Source organism: Crocuta crocuta, unplaced genomic scaffold, assembly GCF_008692635.1.
Source record: "Crocuta crocuta isolate KB4526 unplaced genomic scaffold, BGI_CrCroc_1.0 scaffold26, whole genome shotgun sequence".
NCBI classification, from domain to species: Eukaryota; Metazoa; Chordata; class Mammalia; order Carnivora; family Hyaenidae; genus Crocuta; species Crocuta crocuta.
In genome coordinates this window covers 5,819,533-5,832,006 of record NW_027532249.1, presented here as the reverse complement: position 1 = coordinate 5,832,006, position 12,474 = coordinate 5,819,533, and the positions used below count along the sequence as shown (strand labels likewise).

The window sequence follows — 12,474 nt, the reverse complement described above, 5'->3', positions numbered from 1 at the left end:
CGTCATTAACTGCCTCTCCAGGGAGGCACTGTAATTTATTCCCATTTTGCAGATGGTGAAACCAAAGCACAGGGAGATTAAGTAATTTGTCCAATTCTGCCCAACTAGTAAGGCCAGAGAAGAAAACCGCTAAAGCTTCAAGATACATCTTGTCACTCCCCAAATCTGCTGTAGATGATGATGAATATCCACAGGAATTTATGAATGAATGATTATAAAATGGTAGTGTTTCAAGCATGAGTACCTTGAAATACGTGGGGATATCAACATTTTATGATACTTGCTTATATAGCAGTACATTCTGAGACATTACAAAACAGTATATATGTTTATTTCATATCTTTGTGTCATTTGAATTCTTCATCACGTTATATTAGCTACAGTGGTAGGCTTTATATTTAATGTCTGGAAGGGAAAAGAAGTGGGCTGACGTCCAGGAGATGTAGAAGGTGAGCAGTAATGTTTATTACACATATCCTTGTTTCCAACTGCTAAGATCAAAAAAAATTTTTTATTGGCCCTTCTTGGGCAATACAGCCCCAGAGGGAAGAAAAATGTGCCTTTGAAATCCCTTTAAGTGGCACGTATTTTACTGTGGAGTACATACATGCTAAATTTGAATCCTATGCCATTTTGATAATGAAGTAAACGTTCTTTTATTCACACAATAGCTGTGGACTTAACACAACGTTACTTTAAGAAACACACCACCTCTTATTTTAGATTTAGGAATAACTCACTTTAAACAGGTTACATTTCAAAGTAAATAAGCCACTGGGTCCTATACTGTGCGTTGTAAGGTGATCCAGAGAGACTGCAGAAATTACAGAGAACTGCTAATAATCTGAGTGCTATTAGATAATGATCATTTTCAAAAATGTGGGCGCCAGAGAGCTAGCTGTGCAGCGATACGGGTCAGGATTATTTTATTATGGCCAAATTATACCGTTACACGCATCGTTTCTGCTATATATGTAGGGCACAAATTATTTCTTTTTAAATGAAAACTCCCTCTAAGATGCCTGTTAGGAAGCATGCTTGGTTGACGGGGTGGAGACCAGCAAATGTGGAAGGCGGTGTGATGAAAGATTCAAAGGCTCCCGCTGTGGGTGGCTTCCCACAGCATCTTAAGCAGGAAAGCCGCATGGGGTCCCACTTTCTCCAAACACCATTCATAACCTCCCAAGCCAAGTGCGCAGCCCCCAGGGGCAAGAAAAACATTCGGGCATCTCCTCCATCTAGAACTTTCAATTTCTTGGAACAATACGACCGAGCCAGGCTGCTCTCTCTCCACCCAGTGGGAAACTGGGACATACTTGTTCATTTTCAGCAACCCCAGAGAAATGAGCTGGGCTTGCGGCGCCCTTTCCTGCGGCTCCTTTCCAGCACGTATTAACTATGTAAATTCCCTCCATGTCCCAGCCCAACTCCGGGCAGAGCAGGCGCCGGCTTTCAAAGCTGTGTTGCCAGCTCCGGTCCAGTGCGTTCATCACGAATGCCTGAATGAATGAGACGGACACGTTTCTGTAGAGTTCACAACTCAGCACAATGCCCAAATACACATTTTTCCCACGAGGCTGTTTCGCATTCTGCCTACCTGCTTTTGACTTGTACTTTTTTTGTTGTTTTCAATGAAATGTAGATTTGTGGGAATGTGCCCGTGGTCCTACGTTGCACCATTAGGGTGCATTCAACAAATATTGTGACCTCCTAGCCAACTAAAAGCGACAATGGGAAGACTTAACCCTGGGGCGGGGGGGAATGGAGTGAACCGCAAAAGGGGAAAGAAGGATTCTTTCTCTCCCGGCATCAGCAGAAGCCTTGAAAATTCGCTTGGGGTCTCCGTTCTCCCCAAACCTTGCCAAGGGAACCACTGTACTCGTGCAGCGAGCGAGCATGCCAAGTCCTCCCGTCGCCGCCGGCTCGCTCACCGCGCGGCCTAAACTCGCGCGGGGAATGGGCTGGTTTGGCCAATTTGGTGGGGGTGGGGTGCACAAAAAGCGCCCTTTCGGAAGGCGAGGCGCATCTGTAGCTCTGACGCCGTCTGCGGGGGCCGCGGGGGCGAGTACCCCAAGTCCAGGACAGCTGGCCGGGGGCGCGCTTCTCACTAAGGTCTGTCCCCACTAGCCCACCTGAGCCGCGAGTGGCTCCGAGGAGCCCGCCCTGTCCCCGCCGCGGACCAGCGGGCTTTCCACCGCAGGACAATGAGGGCGACTCGGGAGGTTGCCTTTCCCATTCATTCCCCGAGCCCGGCCAGCAGCCCGGGGACTGCGAGCTGGAGACCGCTGCGGGGTCGCATCNCCCCTCCCCCACCCCGCGCTCCCCGGCCGGCCGCGGGCCTCCGCCTTCCCAACGCCACCGAGTGTAGCTGACCAGCGTCCCCTCCCTCGCAAGGTCGCCGGGCCCGGGCCGCCAGCCTCCCTTCCCGGCACGGGCCTGGGGCTTAGCTGAGCAGCCTCTTCCCTCGGCTGTTGGCAGAGGATTTTGTGAAGATTTTTCCGAAAATGAGTTGTGACTTGTTTCCCACTTTGTCTGAGGAAGGCAAGAAGGGTCAGTGGACTTAATTATTAGCTTACCCTTACAGCGGGGGGAAAAGATGTCCTTTTTTTTTTTTTTTTCCAAGTTAGTCTTAACACGAGAGTTCAACTGCTTTGTTCTTTTTTTTAACTACATCTGGTCCTTGTTAAATTTTTTTTTTAATTTCCTCTGATTTTTTTCTATTAAAAGTATTCACAACATTTTGCAGATCTCATTTTCTCACAGTGTAAACCCAGGAGATCATAAAAACCCCTTAGTACCTTCCCCAGTTCTCTTTGTGCATTTTTTTTTTTTTTTTGCCTGATAGGGAGATAATTTTATCTCACCGTGTCAATCACTTTGACACCTCTAGCAATTCCTGTTTTCCTAAAGACACTTCCTTAAGCACTTAATGAGTAAATTATTATATTAGAGATTATTTTTTTAAAAATCATAGAGGTAGGGAACAAAAAGGTAGAATTGGACCCTTTAAAAAGCATTTGTTATGGGAGGCCTGAGCGGCTCAGGTGGGAGAGCAGGAGACTCTTAAACTTGAGGCTGTGAGTTTGACCCCCATNCAACATGGTTGGGTGGGAAAGTAGTCTTCACAGTACCAAATTTAAAATACAGTTGTTTTAACTATTAGAATATTTAAGTATTAAAGTACTTATCAAATAAATCATTAAGTAAATTCGGTATCTAAAAACTGATCGAGTACTAAACTTGCAAATATGAAAACACAGAACTGTAAGTATTTTGGCACTGAGATCACTTTGGACACACATACAAGTATGTCTTTTAAAGTGTCTTCCGTGCATCAGTTATCTGTGATGATCTTCCAAATTCTGTTAAGATTCCGCAGAGCAGCAGTGGGGCGGATGGGTCTGACTTGTGTGGGATAAGGTAATGAGTTCATGGGTTAAGATCCCAAAGTGAGCAAAGGTCCCTTGGAGAACTAGACTCCAGGTCTGGTCTGGTCCAGAGTTCTCAGGGTCACTGCACGGAGACCACGGAGGAAGTCAAAAGCAGCAGGGCGAATCAGAAGGAGTCAATCTGTCTCCCTATGTCCTGGGTTCCTAGAAATTCCAGTCAGACTCCAGTCAGACCTTATCTTTGAACCGCAGACAGAGAACTCACTTGTGATGTGAGGAAGCAAAGGGTCAACACGTTTGGGGAGTGAATTGGAAACATCACAATTGGCAAATAGGCACAATTTGTCATTGCTCAAAATGAAGCAGATATAATGAAGTGAAAGAAGAATTTCCAAAGCTGATTTAATGAGCAAGGTGGGATAAGATAGAACAGTAAAAATGTCACAATTCTGGGTGTCTTCTATAAATAAAAAGCAGTTGCAGTAACAAACTTTCTTTAGCATGCTTGGATAAATTAGCTGTAGCAGCATGAAAGTTCAGGGGTGGCCCATTCAAGGTGAAAACAAGATAAGAATGTTTACATTTTGTGAGAAAATAGAAACTCAGCTCAAGTAAGTACCCGCAGATGCTTGGTTCAAAGTTACCGATAAATAACAAAACAGTGAAAATACCTAAATGCTAAGTAATAAATGGTTAAGTAGTTCCTGGTAAATCAGTGTGATAGGCCATTGTGTAGCTATTTTAAAAATATAAAACTTAAAGTTTGCAAAAAGCATTGTGATATGTTAAGTGGGAAAAGCACAATTCTAGACAATATGGGTGTTCTAATTGCCATTACATAAAATAAGCACTCGTGCAAATAGGAACTAGAAGGCAGCGCGCAGAAAATACAGTTGTGTTCTGCTCATGAAAGGGTGAAGGGTGGTGTGTGTGTTAGAGGTAGTGACAGAGGGCTTTGATCGGGCCCAGAGAAGGCTCACTGTCTTCCCCCTCATATACTGAAAGCAACATCTTGGCCAAGTTCCCTCATCTGCAAAGTCGAGATCATGGAAGACAGACATATTATGGTCCTGATCTTTGTTTGTGGAACATTCAGCCTGGCAGTTAAGACAGAAAAAAGTAAAGAGGTGCCTGGGTGGCTCAGCTGGCTAAGCGTCAGATTCTTGAATTTGGCTCAGGTCATGATCCCAAGGTTTTGGGATGGAGCTCACCGAGTATGAAATCTGCTTAAGATCCTCTCTCTCTGCCCGCCCGCCACTTGTTGCTCATTCTCTCTCCAAAATAAAAAGAAAGAAAAAAGTAAAAAATATATTTGTATACATACACATGTTTATATATATGTATATATATACATACTTATATGTATATACACACATATATATGTGTGTACATATAAAGAAACATCAGACTTCAGAGAGAGAAAATGGGGACTGAAGCATTGACGGGGCAGCCTGGGAAGGTGTTACTGAGGTTTGTCCTAAGAATTAAATGGGCTGATGTATGTGAATCACCAGCACTCTGCCTAGCCCATGTTAAATGCTCAGTAAAGATGAATTATTTCCACTTTCTTCTAATACGACTACATTTTCCAATTAAGAGGCAAAAAAAAAAAAAGCTCAATTTTGCAATTATGAACATGCTCAGAATGAGAGCTCAGACAGAGTGGGATGGACTAGACCAGAGCTTTTCAAAACCACTCAAGGGAGACTGTTGAAATGCAGATCCTCATGCAGTAGGTCTGTGGCTATAGGTTGGAGTCTCTGTGTTTCTAAAAGCTCCCGGGTGAGGCTGATCGGCTGGTAGGCAGAGCACACGTGGAGCAGTAAATTGCTGGTTCACTTGTCCTTGATCTTGCCTGCAAAGTGGAATTGATGGGGTTTTTCAAACTCTGCTGGTTTATACCCCCAGAGACTGTTGTAGTTGGTGCCCGGTACAGGCTGGATAGTGAGGCATTTTAAGGCTCTCCAGGTAATCCTAATCCCCTGCAACAGAACTTGAGAAATACTGAGCTAGACTTTACTGACTCCTGCACGGAAGTCAATCCAGGTCCAGTTACTGGCGGCTGAGCCCACGGAGGAGCCAGCCTCACAGGGGTACGGTCACCGGCAAGGGGAGGAAGTTCATCCTGGCAAGTGTGTTTCCCGCGTGGTCTGACATCCACACAGCACAGACCCGGCCGTGATGCCCAGAGTATGGGGCAGGCCTGTTCCTCTGCAGGTTCACTTTAGTTCTAAAGGACTTGAGGTTCCAGGCAGGGACTCAGGCTCAGCTCACTCTAGAATCTAGGAAGTCGGCCTGGAGTCCAAAGCTGGGGGCTTGGTTCCAATGAAAGAGGTGAGAGGTCAGTTTCTAAAATTGGGTTTTGGTGTCGGAGTCTGATCCAGGACAAAGATAAAGAGGCTGAGTGAAGGCTAAGCTCCTTAGAGGCCCGTGGCAAAACATACAGTCATTAGGGGACTAAGTCCTCGGCAGGGTTGAGAGTGGCAAGACTAAGAGACAAAGTAGGTAGATTAGGAGAAGCACACGGAATAATGGCTTCAAAGATGTGCATGTGCTAATGGTCCAAACCTGGGAATATGTTCCAGTACATGACAACGTGGGCCTCACAGATGTGATTAAATAAGGATCTTCACCCCAAATATATATATATTTGTTCTCTCCCAGTCCCAACCTGGAACCAAGCCGTGTGATGTGTCCATCAGCAGGAGAATAGATTTCAAAATTGTGGTGTATTTTACAATGGAATATTACTTGGCAATAAAACAGAATGAACAATTGACTCACATAACAGGAGTGAATTTCAAAAACACCGTGTTAAGTGAAAGGAGTCAGACACAAAAGGGTACCGTAATAGTCCATTTATGTGAAGTTTAGCAACGGTCAAAACTAGTCAGAAGAAAACAGTGGCTGTTCATGGAAAGCACGAACATCGACCGGAAGGGGACAGAAGGGAGCCTGGGGTAATGGAAATGCTTTGTGTCCTGAATGGGGTATTGGCTGTATGATTATGAACATGTATCAAGATTCATTCAATTATATAGACTTAGGACCTGTGCATTTTCTGCATAAATAAGGATCTTGAGGTGAGGTGATTTTCCTGGTGTATCTGGCTGGGCCCAATGTCATCCCAGAGGCTCTTAGAAGTAAAATAAGGAGGCAGGAGAGCCTGAGGCATTTGATGTGAGAAGGACTCAAACTGCCATTGCTGGTTGTGAAGATGGAGGGATGAGAGCCATGGATCAAGGAACGTGGCAGCTTCTAGACGCTGGAAAAACAGGGAAACGGATTCTCCCTGAGAGTCTCCAGAAACAGCCAGCTCTGAGAACACCTTGATTTCAGGCAATGGAAGGCCATTTTGGACTTCTGACCTCCAGAACTGTCAGGCAATACACGCGTGTTGTTTAAAGCCCGTAGGCTTGCCGTCATTTGCTACAGCAGCAGTAGGGCACGAATACATTAGATAAACACAGTCTCCCTCCCAGAAATCAAGTGGAGATGATGTTAGGCAGGGGAAATCGTAAGTAGCTAAATTCCAATCCTAGCAGACACTGAAGATTTCCCTCGTGTTAGTGATAAAGGAAAAGTCGGGAAAAGGAAGAATTGGAAACAGTTAGGTGAGTTATTAGGGGGATGAGGAAGAACAGCAGGTGTGAGAGCTCAGTGTTAAAGGAGAGCCCGGGGCCTGGCACGAAACAGGACTGAGACTCTGAAGGGCTGAGAGGTTTATAAACTTTGGTCGTCACGCAAGGATTGGTGGGCTAGAAAGCCTGTAAACAACTGGGCAAAGCAGCTATGAGGACATAGGCGGGACTCTGTCTATGGTGCTAGGTGACACACGGCTGGTTGCTTCCTGAAGTCCAGGCTTTTTCTCTTCTGAGCACTTGGTCACCCAGGTGGGGACAGCGTTTCTAGCCTTTCTTGCCACCAGGCGTGAGTCCGTACTAGCGTGCTTGAGCCCCTACAACAAAAAGAACCAGGTGGCCTAAGAAAGAGAAATTTATTTGCTCACAGTTCTGGAGGCTGGAAGTCCGAGATCAAGGTTCCCTTCTATTCAGCTCTCTTCCTGGCTTGCCGACAGATGCCTTCCCACTGTGTCCTAATGTGACCTTTCCTCTGTGCTTGCGTGTAGAGAGAGAGAAAGAGAAAGCTCTGGGCTGTCTTCTTAGAAGGACGCTAATCCTATTGGATCAGGGCCCCCACTCTTATGACGTCAGTTAACCTTAATTACTTCCTCAGAGGCCCCATCTCCAAATACACTTGGGGGTTAAAGCGTCAACATAGGAACTTTGAGGGGACACAAATATTCAGTCGATGACAGACGACAGATTCTGGCGAGTTCGGGCCAACAGGATGTGAGCAGACGTGAAGTATGCAACTTGCAGCCGTTTCCCCACGGAAGAAGACCTCCTTGCCCTGAATGATGGGTCTGTCCGCTTTTCACCAGTTTAAATTCACACCTTCCACTGTGTCGCTTCAATCCCACAGATGCAAACCACTCACGGAAGATGGATAAGCAACAGAACAGAGGATAAAGCAGAGACCGCCTGCTGCCTGGACTGTGTTGTGGAAGAAGGTCAATGTCATCTAAGTCAAGCCATTGTGTTTTGGAGTCCTTTATAGAGGCCTTTATGTTAGCCTCACACTAACATATCCTCTAATCTGAATAGCCAGGCTCTCCTCGGTGTGGTTAACAAAAATAAATGATCATGACTTGCACCAGATTATTTTGAAATTAAAAACAGAAACTTATTAAGAAACTTTTTAAGATGGTTAAGCTTGATTAATGAAGTAGTTACCCCTTAAGAGTCGGTTTCAACATAAAATCAAATAAATACCCCCTCAGAGCTGAATCTCACCCTGGGGTGCTCCATGCTTGAGTAGAACACGGTTTTCTCACTCATTCTGAATTTAACTGTGTATCATTTTGATTCACACATTATGTCTTCCCTTCAATATTTCTCACAGGAGTTTTCCTTTTTTTTTTTCTTTGGCCTCAAACATTCTGTCTTCTATCTGCTTGCATGTCAGGGAAATTTTTACTTCTCAAAATCCTATTGCTACTGTTTCTTCGTAAGAGCACAGAACCGCCACATGACTAACATGATGACTAACGGCAGGAACCTGTCATGCCTTGCCCAGAATTTCCATGTCAAATGAAAACACTTCTCACCATTCAATTCAGACTTTATCTTTGAAAACATTTCTTAGAAATCATTTCTCAAGGAGATTTCTTAGCTTTTCCATTGTAAGGGACATCTAGGTCCCGCATACTTTCTGAGAAGTACCTTCCCGTGGCTCCGTGGTTACCAGAAGAAGACCCTATTTGTACCACCTGACCCAACTTTATCCTACCTCACCCCCACCGCCAGGCCTCTACCCAGTGTGGGTTGGCCGAGCACAGCCATCATCTGAGACCTGCCCAGGTGGCATACCTGACCCTTGGCACCATCTTGGCTTTTCAGCCTTCCTTATATCCACATGTCGATGAACTTTCCTCTTTCTTTAACCATTTTTAGTTGGGTTTTTGTCACTTGACACTGAGACCTAACACACACTTTTTTTTTTTGAAAATTTTTAACATTTATTCACTTTTGAGAGAGAGAGAGAGAATGTGAGCAGAGGAGGGGCAGAGAGAGAGGGAGACACGGGATCTGAGCTGTCAGCACAGAGCCCAATGCGGGGCTCAAACCCATGAACCGTGAGATTGTTTCATGAGCTGAAGTCAGAAGCTTACCTGACTGAGCCACCCAGGCGCCCCCACACACTTTTGATATTGATATTCCTCCTATTACTGGTCACAGAGAATGTTGGGTAGCATCTGCTTTCTGAGGCTTAATTTTTTTTTCAGTTACTTATTTATTTTGAGAGAGAATGAGCACAAGCTGGGGAGGAGCAGAGAGAGAGAGAAAAAGAGAGAGAATCCCAAGCAGCCTCCAAGCTAACAGCACAGAGCCTGACACAGAGCTCAAACTCAGATCATGCCCTGGGCCGAAACCAAGAGTCAGCCATTTAACTGACTGAGCCACTCAGGTGCCCTTGCTTCATGATTTCTTAAAGGACTCAGAGTATTTTATATTTGCAAATCTAAGTTTCCAGAGTATTACTCAAAAAACTACATTTCACTAGAATTTAACAAGGATTTCACACAAGAAAATGTAGTGGTAAAATACTGAAAGAATCAGACTGAGGTCAACGACCAGCTCCCACGTTTACTTGACCGGATGATCTTTGGAAAATGATTCAACTTCCTTGTCCTCACTGCCCTCATCTGTAAAATGGGAATAAATATAAGACCGATGCCAAAAAGTGAGAAACAAGATTCTTAGCATGTATAGCGCCTGGAATCAAGGAAATATCGAGCAAGAATTTTCTTCGATTCCAGTCATCATCATCATCACATGTGGATGAGGAAGCAATAGTGTACAGCTACTGTAAGACTGTAATAAAGATGAGGAGATTTGTCAGCCCACGCCTATAAAAGGCAGCTAGACACTTGTGAAGAGATAAACTCTCACTCACCTTCTTATTTCTAGGGAAGCAGGGCAGTGGACCCTGAGGGGGAAGGCAAGCCAGGAAAGAACATCTTCCCGAAACCCAAGCAGTAGGTAGAGATTAAAATAAAATAGCGACCAATTGTAGCAAACCCCAAAAAGATTTCTAAAAATATTTTGGCAGGGAATCTCGGGCATGAGCGGACTTGGCAAGTGTCTTTATTTTTCATCGAGAAAGAGGAAGCCAAACTGGGGGGAGTCTGGAAGACAGCTGTTCACAAGGACAGGGAAACAGCATTTGTCCCTGGGACCCCCCACAGGATGTCCTCGCCTGCTGAGTATTTGTAACAATAAAACCCTTCAACAGGAACGTTAAACTTTGAAATCAGGGCTTTCAGTGGTCGCGGCAAACAAATTTATAGCTGGACACTAATGATCTGAAAAGTAAGCAATAGATGTTTAGAAACCTACTTGTCACTGTGTCATTGTCATCTGCCCTGGTTTGGAAGAAGATGCTTACAAACCATCACTTTAATGATGCCTCCTCCTGTTTTTTTTATTAAAGTCTCCTTCTCTTCCCTCTGGATGGAGGCAAGCAGTCTACATGGGTCTGTATTTTTCTTTTCTCCATCTTTGTGTCCAGATCCCCTGAAAGTTCTTTGCATCTGTGATCATTTTATGATACCTTCTCCAGACTTTTCATCAAGAAGCCAATTTATAGTCACTTAACTTGTAAACCTGGCTCTGGTTTAGTAGTGGAGACAATGTTCAGATATTAGGAAGAAGAAATTACTAAGAAATAGGATTTGTTGTAGGAGTGGACAATATTCTTTTATCAAAAGACCCTTTCCAGGATATGGTAGTTCATCTCGGAAGGCAACATTGGATGTTAGAAAGTCAGAAGGCCTGAGATCGTGTGTAAATAAAACTGTGTATTTAAAGTTTTAATTTATTTATTTTGAGAGAGATAAAGCGAACATGAGTGGGGAAGGGGCAGAGAGAGAAGAAGAGCGAGAATCCCAAGCAGGCTCCGAGCTGTCCGTGCGTAGCCTGATGTGGGGCTCCATCCCAGGAACCATGAGACCATGACCTGAGCTGAAATCGAGATTCAGACGCTTAACCAGCTGAGCCACCCAGGAGCCCCTAAAATTGTGTTTCTAGAAAATATTAGCTACTTGGCTCTTGGACAGATCAATTGCTATCTCTGAAGCCCTCAGTGTTACTCGGCTGTAAAATCTGAAGATGAGCGTCTCCAACTAGAAGTGATAATGACAGCAATAATAATAATAGTGCTGTATGTTGAAAGTCTGCCATACACCCATTATCACATTTATTCTACTTAAATCTCCACCTCCCCCTGTCCCAGGACAGCATCATGGCATCTGAAGGAGGCTGGAGAGCCACGCTGACTAGTCCTCCTCAACTCCTGCTCACACTCTTTAAAGTTGGCCTTAAGAATTACCCGGTAATCAGCCAACCTGCTCCAAACCACCCACTTCCCACTGAGCAAACCATCCCTCAGAGCTCAGCTACATCTCCTTCTGCCAATGATGTCCATCCCTCTTCCCATCTGTTAAATTCCTGGTCCTCCTTCAAGACTCAATTCAAACATCTCCCCCAGGTAGGCTTCCATGATTGTTCCAATACTTTTGGACTGCTCGCTCCTTTCTGCCACTGACATACTTTGTACTGAAATCTATTGTAACCGTTCTATTAATTTTATTAATATTATTTTTCACATTAAAGAAAAAACTCATGACCCTCTTCATTTTGTTTTGTCTTAACACTCCCACAGTGCCTGAAACTTGACAAATATTTGTTGAAGATGATAATAATGTGGTCTTCAACAGTATGTAATGATGTTGTTGCAGTTGTGTGTGTGCTAGGTTCCAAGCATTATGCTACACACATGACATAAATTATCTCAAGTGCTATAAACATCCCAAGGAGGCAGAAGGAAATGTCAGCAACTAGGTATAAACAGGGTCCTGAGTTACAAGCAACAAAAGCTGATACTGGCCATCTATAAAACAGGCAAGGAGGGGCACCTGGGTGGCTCTGTCAGTTAAGTGTCTGACTTTGGCTCAGGTCATGATCTCACAGTTAGGGGGTTCAAGCCCTGCATCGGGCTCTGTGCTGATAGTGCAGAGCCTGGCTTGGGATTCTCTCTCTCTTTCTCTCTCTCTCTCTCTCTCACTCTCTCTCTGCCTCTATCCCTCTTGTGTGCTCTCTCACTCTCTCCCAAAAACAAATAAATAAACTTAAAAAAAAAAGAAGTTCATGATATATGGGCATCTCATTAAAAAAAACAGGAAAGGAAATTGGAGCGATATCAGGGGCAGGGAGAATGGAATTCACAGAATCCACAGGAACATGGAGAACAAGGCTTCCAGAACACGCAGGAACCAAGAAAATTCCAGATGCTAGGCAGCAGAACTGTAGCCAAGGTCACCCACCCAAACAGTAGAGCTGAAACAGACTACAGCACGGGGATGCGTGCGATCTTCAGATGTTCATGTCATCTTTACTCTACTAGCTCAAAGTCCAAAGCCCAGGGAACCAGTAACCAAGTGTCTGAGTTTAAATGGTTTGTC

At 44.5% G+C, this 12,474-nt stretch overlaps 1 protein-coding gene across 1 annotated transcript in view; it reads right to left on the bottom strand.

Moving 5' to 3' along the window:
• The window catches only part of LAMA1 (laminin subunit alpha 1), a 177,431-nt gene that overhangs the window by 161,678 nt on the left and 3,279 nt on the right, over window positions 1–12,474 (bottom strand). The window contains exons 3-4 of the mRNA XM_077778268.1: window positions 1,858–2,468; window positions 1,317–1,499 (exon numbers count right to left, since the gene is read on the bottom strand). Of these exons, the coding sequence (XP_077634394.1) occupies window positions 1,317–1,499; window positions 1,858–2,468 (794 nt within the window). The remainder of the gene's footprint in view (window positions 1–1,316; window positions 1,500–1,857; window positions 2,469–12,474) is intronic.